Genomic DNA, 15,450 nt, shown 5'->3' on the forward strand with positions numbered 1-15,450 from the left:
ATGCAGACTGGTGCAGCCACTGTGGAGAACTATGGAGGGTCCTCAGAAAATTAAAAATGGAACTGCCTTATGACCCAGCAGTTTCTCTTCTGAGAATATATCTGGAGAAACTCAAAACGCTAATTTGATAGAATATAAGCAGCATTATTTATAATAGCCAAGGTATGGAAACAACTCAAGTGCCCATCAGTAGATGAGTGGATAAAGAAGAGGTGGTATATTTACACAATGGAATATTACTCAGCCATAACAAAGAATGAAATCTTACCATCTGTGACAGCATGGGTGGGCCTAGAGATTATTTTGCTAAGTGAAATAAGTCAGTCAGAGAAAGACACATATATGATTCTACTTATATGCGAAATTTGAGGAAGAGAACAAATAAACAAGGAAATAGAAACAGACTCATAGATACAGAGAACAGACTTATGGTTGCCACAGGGCAGGTGGGTTGGAGGACTGGGTGAAATATTAAGAAGTACAGATTGCTAGTGACAGAATAGTCATGGGGATGTAAAATCGTCGGCAGCCATCCGTCTCGAGAGACGATGGTGTAGCTTCTTAAGAGTCTATCTGCACCGCCGAGAATGGCTGTGCAGTCTGACTCGGGAGTGACACGGTATCTGTCTCCTCCCGTGTTGAATCGACATCTTGCGATGACGCTGGAGTGTCCTCTCCAGTGAAGCTGAAGCTACAGAGCCTGGGCAGGGTGATATGGACGCTCTGCTGTTGCCCATGCAGCAGACCCCCCCTCTCTTCGCAGCTGAAGGGTCCAAGGGAAAGACGGAGTCAATACAGCTTGGCTTCAGGTGCGCCGCAGGAGTTGCCGGTGTTGACTACAACGTCAAACCGCCTTAGGGACTCCGGCTCCAGATTTTCTGTCGGGGTTTACTCCCTTAGCCTTTCCCCTGAAAAGGTATGCCGCAAGGCAGCAGAGGTTTTTTGGAGTCAGAGTTTTCCTTCTCTGATGTGCCCTGACTGGAAGATCGAACCAGCGACACTTAGCTCGCAGGCCGACGCTCAATCCACTGAGCCAAACCAGCCAGGGCTTGGGGATGTAAAATACAGCATAAGTAATGTAGTTAGTAATACTGTAATAACTGTGTATGGTGCCAGGTGGGTACAGAAACTATAAGGCGAAAGAGTTTGTAAAGTATGATTATCTAACCAATATGATATACACTTGAAACATTTTTTTTCTTTTTTTAAAATATATTTTATTGATTATGTTGTTAAAGTAGTTCCAATTTTTCCCCTTTGCTCCCCTCTGCTCAGTAACCCCCTTCCCTCCAGCAATCCCACCCCCTTAGTTCATGTCCATGTGTCGTGCATATAAGTTCTTTGAATTCACCCTTTCCTATATTATTCTTAACTTCCCCTGTCTAATTTGTACCAACCGATTATGCTTCTTAATCCCTGCACTATATCCCCATTTCTCCCCCCACCCCCAGCTGATAACCCTCCATGTGATCCCCACACCTATGATTCTGTTTCTATTCTGGTTTGCTTAGTTGGATTTTGTGTTTATTTTTTAGATTCAGTTGTTGATAGTTGTGAGGTTGTTGTCATTTTGGTGTTCATAGTTTTGATCTTCTTTTTCCTAAGTAAGTCCCTTTGACATGTCATATAATAATGGCTTGGTGATGATGAACTCCTTTAGCTTTACGTTGTCTGGGAAGCACTTCATCTACCCTTCCATTCTAAATGACAGTCTTGCTGGATAGAGTAATCCTTGTTGCAGGTTGCCTTTCATCACATCGAATACTGCTTGCCAGACCCTTCCTGCCTGCAAAGTGTCCTCTGAGAAATCAGCTGATAGTCCTATAGGCACCCCACTGTAGTCAACTCTTCACCTCTCTCTTGCTGCCCCCAGGACTCTCTCTTTATCTTTCACCTTTGGCATCTCAATCATCATGGGTCCTGGTGTGGTCCCCTCTGGGTCCAGCTTGCCCGGGCCCCTCCTTGCTTCCCGGACCTGTATGTCCATCTCCTTCCCAAAATTTGGGAAGTTTTCCTCATTTTTTTCATTTCTTGCTTCCTCATTCTGCACTGCTTGACTTTTTTTCTTCCTTATGTTCCAAATCATTGATCTGAACCCCAGTTTCCTTCCCTTCACCATTGGTTTTGTGTGGATTTTCCTTCGTTTCACTTAGCATAGCCTTCACTTATTCTCTTATGCGTTTGCCGTACTCAAGCATATCTGTCAAGCCTGTGAGCACCTTTATCACCAGTGTTTTTAATTCTGCGTCTGTTAGGTTGTCTATCTTCTCGTCTATGAGGTTGGCTATCTCCTCATCGCTTAGTTCTCCCACTGGTACCTTGATTCATTTCCCCTTTTGGGCCATACTTCTCTGTCTTCTCATTCTGACAGAGTCCTGTGTTTGTTTGCCTCCACGTCCCAGGTAGAGCTGTCACTCCTGTTACTTTGTAAGGGGCGGAGCCTTAGGGATTCGTCAGTGCAGAGCGACCTGTTTCACCACATTGTGGCGCTCTATGTGGGGGAGGGGTCGGAGAGGGAACAATGCTGCCTGCCCTGCACTCACCCCTTTTCCAGGCACCTCTCCCACTTCCGCACCAGACTGGTGCCTCTCTAGCTGCTGCCCGACCCGTCGTTCTCAGAGTGAGTGGGTCTGCAGACATTCTAGGACCGTGGGGGCCCTTTAAATAAGTGGACTCTGCTGAGAGAGCGGCAGTTTCTGCCTCCGCCCCAACCCCCACTGGTCTGCACAGTCAGAAGCAATGAGGTCTGATTTTCCCTGGTACTGGGACCGTGAGCTGCTAGGGCTGGTGAGGAGCTGGGGACGCTCCCCAGGTGTATCTCCCAACTTTTTAAAATGTGTGTCTGTGCTTTCTGCTGGCCTGCCACTGCTGCCACCACCACACCGCGTCCTCTCTGTCCCTCCTACCTGTCTGGATGAGTATTTCTTCTTTATATCTTTGTTTGCTGGACTGCCATGTAGTATGATTTTCTGAAACTTATGGTTGTTTCTAGTTTTGTTTTAGTTGTATTCGTTCTTAGTTGTGGAGGGAAACGCAGAGTGTCTTTCTACGCCTCCATCTTGGCCGGAAGTTCCTATTTTTCTTCTTTTAAATTTAAATTATATTTTATTGTTTATGCTATTACAGTTGTCTCAATTTTTCCCTCTTGGCCCCCTCCACACAGACATCGCACCACTCCCTCAGAGAATCCCCACACCCTTGTTCCCTGTTCATGGGTAATGCATATATGTTCTTTGGCTGCTATATTTCCTAAACTGTACTTTGATCCCCATGACTATTCTATAACAACCATTTTTTACTTCTTAATCCCTACACTTTTTTTGCCCGTCTCCCTGTTCCCCCTCTCATCTGACAACCATCATAACACTCTCTGTATCTATGATTCTGTTTCTGTTCTGCTTGTTCATTTATTTTAGTTTTTTAAGATTCAATTATTGATAGATATGTATTTATTACCATCTTATTGTTCACATTTTTTATCTTCTTCTTAGAGAAGACCCTTTTAACATTTCATATAATAATGGCTTGGTGATGATGAACTCCTTTAGCTTTTTCTTGCCTGGGGTACTCTTTATCTGTCCTTCAATTCCAAATGCTGGATCATGTAGTCTTGGTTGTAGGTCCTTGCTTTTCATCACTTCGAATATTTCTTGCCAACCCCTTGTAGCCTGCAAAGTTTCTTTTGAGAAATCAGTTGATAGTCTTATGGGAACTTCCTTGCAGGTAACTAACTGCTTTTCTCTTGCTGCTTTTAAGATTCTTTCTTTATCTTTAACTTTTGGCATTTTAATTATGATATGTCTTGGTGTAGGCTTGTTTGGGTTCATCTTGTTTGGGACTCTACACTTGCTAGACTGTATGTCTATTTCCTTCACCAAGTTAGGGAAGCTCTGTCATTATTTTTTCAAGTAGGTTTCCAATTTCTTGCTCTCTCTCTCTCTTCTCCTTTCAGCACCTCCATGATGTGACAGTTGGTAATCTTGAAGTTGTCCCAAAGCCTCCTTACACTATGCTCATTTTTTGGATTATTTTTTCTTCTTCCTGTTCTGATTGGGTATTTTTGGCTTCCTGATATTCGAAAACATTATCCCCTCTACTGTTGGTTCCCTATAAATTGTTCTTTACTTCAGTTAGTTTATTCTTCATTTCTGACTTGTCTTTTCATGGTTCCATGCCCTTTTTTATGCTGCTGAGGTCCTCACTAAGTTCACTGCACATAATTATAACCAGTGCTTTGAACTCTGCATCTAGCAGACCACATGTCTCCATTTTGTTTAGCTCTCCCTCTGAAGTTTTGCTCTGTTTCTTCATTTGGACTATGCATCTTTGTCTTCTCATTTTGGCAGCCTCCTTGTATTTGTTTCCACATATTACATACAGTTGCTACAACTTCCTGGCTTGGTTGAGTGGCCTAATGTAGTAGGTGTCCTGTATGGTTCAGTGGCACAGCCTCCCCTGTCACCCAAGCTGGGTACTTGAGGTACATCCACCTTGTGGGCTGTGTAGAGGGCTAGGACTGGCACTGATCACTGACCACCAACTTCCAGCCACCTTGGAGGATCAGCTGCACAGAGGCCCACTCCATAAAGCAGGACTTCCTTCAGCAGGGTTGTGGTGTCTGTTGAGTCTGCCCCTTGAGTGTTATTTGTAGAGGTGATTGGGTGGTGGTGCTTTGACATGGTCTGTCGCTGTCCGCTGGGTACACAGGCTCTGGTGCCTCACAGGAGGTGCAGGCCAAGGTGAGCCACCCCTGTCTAGGACCACCCAAATAAGTGCGAAGCAGTCTGCAGTTGGCTTCTACTTGTGTTAGGCTTGGAGGTGCCCAAGTACGTCCAAGCTGTGAACCAAGGCCAGCTGCTTTGCTTCTAGTACCAGGCCTGGGGCCACTTAGCAATATGCATGGGGCACGCTGAGACCAGATGCTCTTTGTATGCGAGATTTCAGGAAAATCTAAAGCATGAGCCAAGACAAACCATTTGGACTTGTAAAAGCCACTGGAAACAGCCTGGGTGGGCCCAAAAGTTGGGTGGGGTGGAGCCTCAGGTAATCACCGGAGTGAGGCAAACAGTGTGAGCCAAGTTGATGGAGTCTCAGATATGGCCCTGCCTGCCAGCTCTGTGGCTCTGTGGTGTGAGCACTCAGAAAAGGAACAGTGGCCTCTGCCAGCATTTCTATCTCAGAGAAAGCTGTCCTCCAGCTCTTGTCCTGATGCCAGACCATTCAGTTCCTCCCTGTATATCTCTGGTGCCTTTCAAGGTGCTGCCCCAGCACTGGCACTCAGGAGGAGTGAGTCTGAATGAGTCTGTGCACAGGCCCTTTAAGTGAAACTGCCTGAGACTCTTACAGTTTGTTTCCCATAGCCTCAGTCTCCACTGGCTTTGACAGCCAGGAGCTATGGGGATTTATCTTCCTGGCAGTCGAACCCTGGATGTTGGTAGTCTGGTGTGGGGCTGAGACCCCTCATTTCTGAGATATCCATCCCAATTTTTACCAACCACATGTAGTAGTGGGACCAGCCCGTTCCACGTCTCTGCTCCTCCTGACAGTCCCCGTATAGTTCGTTCTTCAATTTGTAGTTGTAGGACTTCCATTCAACTCAATTTCTGATGGTTTTGAATGACAGTTGTCCTGTAATTTAGTAGCAATTTTGATGTGGTTGTGCAAAAAGGCAAGCTGTATTTACCTACACTGCCATCTTGAATTGAAGCCCTACCACTTGAAACTAATACAGAATAATACTGAATATAAAGTGCAATCGAAAACATTTAAAAACACTACATTGATTTCACCCTTCTAACTCAAAGGAAAAAAGAATTATGGGAGAAAAAAAAAGACATTAGAGAAGCGAGGTAAGCAGAGACTGGAAGTCAAAGTCATGTGGGTAAAGAAGAAGCAGAAGGAGGAAAGGGGGTTCTCAGCAGCAAACACAACATAAGGCTGTAGACATGAGAAACCACATCAAGAGTGTGGCCGAAACAAGCTGTTTTATTTCTAGAGCAAAGATTGTGAGCAGGGCAGCAGATGAGGCTGGCGAGATAAATGAAGACAAGTCTGTGGAAGACCCTGACCTCTATACTGAAGGTGTTTGGACTTCGTTCAGTAGAGGACAGAAGTGGATTCCATGAGGAAAGTGTTGAGGTACCAGGTGTTGAGATTTGCCTCTGGTTTCCAAGAATATGACAAGTTGAAATTTTATTTAGCACAGCATAAAATTAAAACAATTTAAACACTTCTACTTTTATCACAAACTTGAAATCAGAGCATTTTTGTGTTTTTAGGTTTCTCCTTAGATGGACATTTTGCCTCTCGTTAGCACCAGGCAGAAGGAAAGAAAAAGACAAGAAAGTGTCTTTCGTTTGGCTTCTTTTCCTAGAAACAAGTCTCTCTTTATCAAGGGATTCGTTGGAAACAAAAAAGGCTGAGACTGCTGATTTTGTGTGATCCCTCACTGACAAAGAGTTTTGCAGGGTCTGACTGCATCCTTGCCCTGCCCAGCTGAGGCTGAGCCTATCAGATTGATTATCCTTTGGTTTTCTTTACAGGTGAAGCTTTATTAGAAAGTAACACCATTATTGACCACATCTATTGTTCCCCATCCCTGCGCTGTGTCCAGACTGCATACAACATCTTGAAAGGTAAGATTTGATGAAGCTCAATTAGTCCATCACTCTGTCTCCAGGCAGCCCTACACCTAAATTATCCTAGACTCATGGCACATTAGCCAACTGAAAGCTTCAATTTGGAATTTTTAACAATGATTCTTTTGGAAGATGTCTCTGCAAAAGCCCCCAAACCACACTCTAGCAGCATAAGCATGATAAAAGGAAGTATACAAATATTTTTTTCTTTGATGAATTCTTGTCTAGCAATAATTTAGAGCCTGTGTAGCATGGAATACTGAAGTCACTTCCTCCCACTGTGCTCTGCTTGCCTCTCGTTTACAGTAGCGATGGGGCTCCTATGTGTCTGCAAATCTTAATTATCCTTGATTCTTTAGCGGAATGACTTTAAAAACACCATTGTTATAAAGACACTCCATTTCCATTCTAAAATCAGTGGAAGCTTGAATTCTAGGGATCGCCATTCTCATTTCACTGAAAGGAAAACTAAAAGAAACAACATTGGAGTGTTTACTTATACCACACAAATGAATGAGCCAGAAATAGCTGAGCCAACAAAGAATTTACAGTATAGTTGAGACTGCTATTCATTAATCTTAAGTAACCTAGAATGCATTTATATATTAAAATGCATTATGTATTAAATTTGCATAGAAAAACTCGACTTAAGGCAATGTAAAGAGAGTTAAACAGGGACAGTTCCGACTGTGAGGGTCATTACACTGTGATCAACCATGGAACTTGTGTAATGGCACTTGCAAATGTTCAACCCTGGATATTCTGAGAGAGAAAATGAATAATTTACCTGATACTCAAATATGATGTAAACTATTATAGACAAGTGGATACTTAGAGAATCTCTGAGGTTTTTTCATGAGGCAATCTTGGAGCTTACTTTTGAAAAAGGAATTAACAGTAGTTAATTATGGGGGTAATAACTTAAGGTTTTTCTTTAATCCTATCCTGGTGGTGTGGCCAGAGTATTAATCTTATGTATTTGTAACACACAAAAATTTAAAACCCTGGTCCAAACCCACATGTTCCCACATTCTTTTTGCTCTATAGAGCACCTGTTTGAAAAGAGGATAGAAGATTTACCAGCATTTTAATGATAGTTTGGCCTCTCGTTGATTTACTTTTCCATCGAGAACATAGTAGCATTTCCTTCATCTTCATTTTATCTTACCTCTAAGGTTTACAACAAGAAAATCACTTGAAGATCCGTGTAGAGCCTGGCTTGTTTGAGTGGACAAAGTGGGTTGCTGGAAACACATTACCTGCATGGATACCTCCATCAGAGTTAGCTGCAGCCAACCTGAGTGTTGATACAACCTACAGGTAACCTTCTGGAACTGCTATTTCCTGGGGCCACCGTGGAAGTACTTTACTACCCCAGGGCAGGCTACTTAAGGACATAAAGGACCAGACATAGCCCACAGGCAGTTCTTCATACTTCTGGAAGTCATGCTATGATTTCTAAAGCCCAAACTGGAGAAAGCCAGAATTCACTTGTATGTAGCTTAGTTTAGTTTCTATATCCCCTGACCTTCTTATATCTCTTCCAGTGAATAATAAAACCATCTTGCGTCCCGGGAGCAGGCATCAGCATCAGCAGATGGTAATACTCTATGTAGCACCTTTCTCTCCCAACACAAGACTGTTGGCAGATAAAGGAAATGACAATGTCTTACCTTAAATTGTCATTTTTAATTTTTCAAAGCATTTTTAATTTTCTTTATTGTCATTTATTACTGCCATAACCCCAGGATGTAGACAAGCCACTTTTATATGTAAGAGAATGCAAGTGGCTTTGCCTAAAGTTGTGCATTCAGTGGACACATATCACAGTAACAGTGACAACAACTGGGCTTTGTTGGTTGTTTTCTCCATGGGAAGCACTGTGTAATCTCCTGTAGAGGCTGGCTGCTCGTTTCCAGTCCTTTGCTTTTCTCCACTGGTTCAGTCTGTGCTGGGATTGAAATGAAGTATTGTGTTGCTCACAATAACAATAATACAGTTACATTAACTGTCAGAAATCCATTCAGACATTTATAAGTTGTCTTTGGGAGGGACAGATATTCACAACCACCATATTTCTTAGGGCAAAATTTGAAACAAGTGACCAATATGAGCAGAGATTTCTTCCTGGGGAGATTCCTTGACCTTTCATTTCAGATACCTACCCACACCTCAAATGAGCCATATGAGTTTCTAGCTGGGTAGGAGAAAGCATCTTTTTTCCTGTACTTATTCTCCTATTCTGCAAATAAGACCTTATATAACCCCATAAAATGATTAATGTCCACTACTTCTTCTTGCTTAAAGGAATCCGTATTCCTGAAACATAAAATTAAATCAATCAGAGACCCTGCTAATAGCCTTTGAATTCTGTCCTGTACACACTATGGCCACTGTCTTTTCATTTTTGGAGCAAAATAGGAATAAACTGTTGGCCTCCTGCCAACAGCCATTATCTTCCTGGCCTGGAAAGAGGGTGAGTTGCTGCCAACATAGGTAAAGTTATTTTCCTCACTCACCACCCAGCACCTCCCAGGCCAACTTGGGCCAACTTGGGCCAACTGTGTCTTCACCTTTTTACTTAAGTTAGTCCTGCAATTCTTCCCAGTCTGATTTACAAATATCTCCAGAATCAGTCTGTCTGAGCCATTTAATGCACACAGACACAACCCCCATCCGGAGTACAAGCAGAATGATGAATGCCAGGAACTGAGGGTCAGAACATGTTCTTTGTTCCAGTTTCTCTTCTCTACAAGAAATCAAAATTCAATTCAATCATTTTGTGTTTAAGAGGGGAAAAGCGGGTAAGCCTCCTCTAATGTTATAAGTCAGTTGTTAAGGTCAGTGACTTATCACACACTTGAGCATGTGAAAGTCGTTGCCCCTAAAGTGAAATTCCCTCTGAAATCGTTAGGCAAGGTGAGTGGACCTTTCAAAGCAAGTTGTGATAGGCAAGGACTGACAGCCAGACAAGTACGGTTTGAAGATCCCTGTCACCTTATACCAACAGGAAGGCAGGACTGGAAGCCAGGCTAAGGGAAGCTACCCAGAGTGGTGACTGATATCCACGCATTGCATCATCCACAGGCAGTGAGACCCAGCCTTGGGGCGGGGTGCAGAAAGTCCTCTGGTCTTAGGAAGCTGGGCCAGAGGGAGCAAGGCAGAAATACATACATACATACACCAGTTAGATGGAGCTTTGGAATAGGATCTTGACTGGGTGCGGTAGGAAGTAGGGTGGGAGATGGAGCTAGTGTGTTAAGGAGGCAATGAATCACGCTTCAGTATGGGCTCAAAGTCCCAAGCAAGGTGAAGAGGAGTGTTTACGGGGAGAACAGGTTCCAGGGATGGTCCCGGTGTACCCAGAGCTCAGGGGTCCAGGTCTAGTTGTGGTTGGAGGCCCAGCTGACTCTGAGCACAGTACATGTGCCCTGCAGGTGTGGCTAGAGCATGACCCCTGCTGCAGACAGGGGTGAGAAATCTTTGACTCGGTCCCATCCCCATCAGGCCTGGTGGCTCAAACATGAAAGCCATTTATAGGTTCAACTTTTAAGTCAGTCAAGAACTGCCAGAACAAGAGCTGGCCTGGATGACCCAGATACCAACATCTGCCTGCTTGTCGCTTACTCTAGTCTCATACGTCACAATGGGGTTTCACCCTTGAAATGGTACTCTGAACCACAGAGAGAGAACTTTTCTCATGAGGGGGTGCACCTGTGAGACGAGGTGACACAAGTGGTAATAGAACTAGATGAGAGGCTTGGATGGGGAGAAAGAGTTTGTTGCAGAACAGTGAGGTGCATCCTTAACAAGTAGTGATTCATATCTCTCCCCAGCCCCCAGGGTGTTACGAGATTCAGAAGGCTATTTCCTAGGGGAAGTATATTTGCTGAGAAAATGTTTTCTAGGAGGGCAGGTTTCCTTCAAATGGAACAGCATTGTTTCTCTAAGGACAGTGAACCCAAATGCACTGGAGCAGGTGTGAGGTGGGCACTGTCAAAAGTGGTCCAAAGTGGAGAACACATTTACAGGCATTGATCTCAGACCCAGGTTCAAATCCAGGCTTTAAGAGCTGCTAATGGCATAAGCATAGGCAAGTCCTCTGTAGCCTTTCTGAGAGCCTCATCTGGAACGCCAGGATTTGCAAAACAGTTGCTAGAAGGGCTATCTTCAAAGAGTGCAAGAAGGAGCCACTCAGCACATCTTCGTAGTAATCATAGTAGTAGTAACAGAGTCACGTATTCTAATTGAGATTTTGTGTTAATTCACTTGGGGAACTCACTACCACCTTTACCCACCATGCTCTAAATATCAGAAATGAAAGACAAAATAAGAAAACAAAAAATATGACATAATTATACTCAAAAACAAGATAAATATCTCACAGACCAGAAACTCTTAAATAGTAAAGGGACCTTACATCTGCATTTAAAACCTATCCTTACAACTCCCCAAGTCATTATGTAAGGTGAGCTCTACCCCAATACCTAAGCCAGAAAAGGACACCTCAAGAAAAAAGAACTACAGATCAATATTCCTGATGACTATAGATGTAAAAATTCTCAACAGAATATTAACAAACCAAATTCAACATCATATTAAAGAGATAATACATCACAATCACGTAGGATTTTTCCCTGTGATGCAAAGGTGGTTCAACATGAGAAAATTAGTAAACATAATACATCACATTAGTAGGATGACCATAATAATTTGATTATCTCAATAGATTCAGAAAAAAACATTAGACAAAACATACCATCTTTTCATGAAAAAATGCTCAACAAATTGGGTATAAAAGAACATAACTCAACATAATTAAGGCCATATATGACAAACCCACAGCTAACATACCCAATGGTGAAAAGTTGCAAGTTTTTTTCTCTAATATTAGGAACAAGATTAAAGTTGCCCACTTTTACCAATCCAGTTATAATACTGGAAGTTCTGGCCAGAGAAATCAGGCAAGAGAAAGAAAAAAAAGCCATCCCAATTGAAAAGGAAGAAGTAAAATTGTGTTTGTTTGCAGATGATAAGATATATTGAAAATCCTAGCCCTGTGTGGCTAGTGTGGCTCAGTGGATTGAGTGCCGGACTGTAAACCAAAGGGTCGCTGGTTCAATTCCCAGCCAGGGTACATGCCTGGGTTGCAGACCAGGTCCCCAGATGGGGATGTGCAAGGGGCAACCACACACTGATGTTTCTCTCCCTCACTTTCTCCCCTTCCTTCTCTCTAAAAATAAATAAGTAAAATCTTTTTTTTATTTTTTATTTTTGGTTGGTACTGTCTCTTTATTTTTTTTTTCTTGCTCTCTTTTTTTTTAATTTTTTATTATTGATTATGCTATTATAGTTGTCCCAATTTTCTTCCCCCCTGCTCCCCCCTCCCTCCAGTTGTCTCCCCCCTTAGTCCATGCCCACTGGTCCTGCATATAGTTCTTCTCAACATCTTCCTGTCCACTCCACTCCCTCCCACTATGCTTCCCAATTCCTGCACCATCTCCCTCTCTCTCCCCCCGCCCCCTCCCCACTGACCTCCCCTCAGTATGCTCCCCTTAACCTATAATTCTTTTTCCCTTCTCGTTGCCTACTTAGTTTGCCCTTGCCTCCGTTCCCTAGCTTCTGCTGTTGGTTGTTGTGATACAGTTTTCATTTTGATGTTCATTGTCCTGATCCTCCTCCTTCTAAACAAGCCCCTTTAACATCTCGTATAACAGTGGTTTGGATCTAACAAACTCCTTCAGTCTTACTTTGTCCTGGAAACACTTTCTCTGCCCTTCTATCCTGAATGACAGCTTCGCTGGATAATCGTGGTTGTAGGTTTTTGCTTTTCATTACTTTGAATATTTCTTGCCAGTCCCTTCTTGCCTGTAAAGTCTCCTTTGAGAAATCTGCTGACAGTCTGATTGGGACCCCTTTGTACATGATTCTTCTCTTCTCTCTTGCTGCTTTTAAGATTCTCTCTTTATCCTTAATTTTTGACATTTTGATGATAATGTGCCTTGGTGTGGTCCTCCCTGGGTCCAGTCTATCCGGAACTCTCTGTGCTTCTTGGATGTGTAAGTTCACCTCTTTCCCCAAGTTAGGGAAGTTCTGCTTCATTATTTTTTCACATAATTTTTCAATTTCTAGTTCTTCCTCTTCACTCTCTGGCAATCCGATAACCCAAATGTTTGTTCGCTTATAGCTGTCCCAGAGGTTTCTGAGGCTCTCCTCATATTTCTCACTTTTTGTTTCCTCTTTCTGCACTGATTGACTGTTTGTTCCTTCCCTATGTTCTGATTGGTTGATTTGATCCATGGCTTTCCCTTCCTCACCACTTGTCTTGTATGTGTTTTTGTTCATTTCAGCAGGATTTGCCTTCATTCCTCTCCAGTCTTGATTCAGCCCCGCTGTTAGGTCTGTAAGCTGTTTTACGACTATGGCTCTAAACTGAGCTTCCAAAAGATTCTCTATTTGTTCCTCAGTCAAGGCTTTTATTTGTTTTTTCGTTAGCTGTGTGACTGGTATTTCAATCATTAATTCTGCCTGCCATTCTAACGGTTTTGTTTATCTTTTGTCCTTGGGCGGGGCACTGTCACACCTCCTACGCTATATTGGGCAGAGCCCTGTGTACTCGTCACAACCCTGCAACCCTTCTCGCCACACTGTGGCGCTTTGTGTGGGGGCGGGGGTCCAAGACGGATTCCTGCTGTTACTCTCCGCTGGAGAACAGGGCTGCCTCCCAACGGAGTCTGCCATCTCCACTGCTGGAATTGTGAGGCGAAGGATTCGGTCTGCAGCCGGGGCGGCCCCCAGGCGCCTCTCTCCTCCCCCCAAACACAGGCGTCTGCTCACCAGGTCCTGCCATTGGCCACTGCTGCTGCCGCCTCCAGCACAGTTCAATCTTTCTCAGCCGCGGGCTCGCACTTCCTACCCGTCCGGACGAGCACCACTTGTTTATAACTTCATATGTTGGACTTCCATGTAGCTTTGTTTTCTGGAACTTCTTATTATTTTTAGTTTTGCATTAGCTGTAATCCTTCTTAGCTGTAGAGGGAGACAGAGCGTATCGGTCTATGCCTCCATCTTGGCCGGGAGTCTCTGGTACTCAAGTAAAATCTTTTTAAAAAGAAAATCCTAGATATCACTACAAAACTGTCAGAACTAATCCACAAATTCAGTAATGTTACAGGACACAAAATCAACATACAGAAATCAATTATTATTCTATGCACTAACAATGACACATCTGAAAAAGAAATAAAACAGGCCCATTCACAATAACATCTATAACAATATAATACTTAGGAATGAATTTAACCAAGGAGGTGAAATATATATACACTGAAAACTACAAGACATTGATGGAAGAAATTGAAAACACAAACAAGTAAAAAGATATTTTATGTTCATGAATTGGGACAATTAATATTGCTAAGCTGCCCATACCAACCAATGGCAGGCATAGGTTAAATACAACCCTATCAAAATTCCAATGACATTTTTCACACAAATAGAAAAAACAAATTCTAAAATTAAAATGGAACCATGAAAGGAGGCATCACACTTCTTATTTCAAACTTTACTACAAAGCTCTACTAATCAGAACAGTACACTACTTGCATAAAAATAGACCAATAGACCCATGGAACAGAATTGAAAGCCCAGAAATAAACCCTCAAATATACAGTCAACTAGTATGTGACAAGGGAGCCAAGAATACTGAGTGAGGAAAATATAGTGTGTTCAATAAGTGGTGTTGGGAAAAATAAGAAGAATGAAACTGGACCCCAGTCCTACATCACTTACAAAAATTAACTGAGTATGGATTTAAGACTTAAAAATAAGAACTGAAACCATAAAAAATTTTGAAGGAAACATGGAAAAACCTTGACATTATTTTGGCAACAGTTTTTTTGGATATGACACCAAAAGCATGAGTAACAAAATCCAAAATTAGTAAGTGGAACTACATCAAACTAAAAGACTTCTATAAGCAAAAACAACAATCAACCAAATGAAAAGTCAACCTATGGCGTAGTAGAAAGTATTTGTAAATCATATACCTGATAAGGGGTTAATATACAAAATATATGAACTCACACCACTCAATAGTAAAAATGACAACAATCTGATTAAACTATGGGCAGAGGCTTTCCTGACCTGTGCTGGGCTTGGTACTGGTGGAAGCTGGCCTTGGTAGGCAGCTTGGCTCATCCAGGCCCAGCAGAGGCAACCACCAAATGTGACTTATTTTGTACCTCCTGACAGGAAGTCCAGGGCTGGTCACAGGCAGCGCTGGCATTGACCTGCACTGGAGTCCTTCCCAAGAGACTCCAGAACCATCACACCTGTGGTTTAGCTTCCAACCACATCAGAGCACAATGCAATTAGCTCCACAAGTGGCACACCCAAAAGGGATATCTCAGCAGCCACAAGACCCTGCTGGGGAAATCCACTTCATGGGGTCAGCCTCTGCACAGCAATTAGTACAGTGTGGTCAAGGTCAATTCTCACAGTCAGCCAGCCTGAGGGTCAACCCCACCCACAATGAGCCAAAAACAATTGAGATTCAGCTACAGCAGGAGGGCTCAGATAACCCACACAAAGAACATTCCTGGAAAACCTAGTTCAGGTGATTGGGGAGACTGTGCCACTGAGCCCCACACTACACCTACTACTAAGGTGGGGAGACAAAGCTTTTCTACCTAATACACAGAAATAAATACAGGAAAGCACTCAAAATGAGGAGCCACAGAAACATGCCCCAAATAAAAGAAGAGAACTCCCCAGAGAAAGAACTAGGTGAACTGGAGGCAAGCAATCACCA

General features: G+C 43.0%; 1 protein-coding gene across 1 annotated transcript in view; it reads left to right on the forward strand.

Moving 5' to 3' along the window:
* UBASH3B (ubiquitin associated and SH3 domain containing B) overlaps nucleotides 1-15,450 on the forward strand; it is a 150,362-nt gene that overhangs the window by 127,000 nt on the left and 7,912 nt on the right. The window contains exons 10-11 of the mRNA XM_090291850.1: nucleotides 6,543-6,635; nucleotides 7,814-7,958. Of these exons, the coding sequence (XP_090147976.1) occupies nucleotides 6,543-6,635; nucleotides 7,814-7,958 (238 nt within the window). The remainder of the gene's footprint in view (nucleotides 1-6,542; nucleotides 6,636-7,813; nucleotides 7,959-15,450) is intronic.

The sequence above is a fragment of the Furipterus horrens genome, unplaced genomic scaffold (genome assembly GCF_987537825.1).
Source record: "Furipterus horrens unplaced genomic scaffold, mFurHor1.1.pri manual_scaffold_11, whole genome shotgun sequence".
Lineage (NCBI taxonomy): Eukaryota > Metazoa > Chordata > Mammalia > Chiroptera > Furipteridae > Furipterus > Furipterus horrens.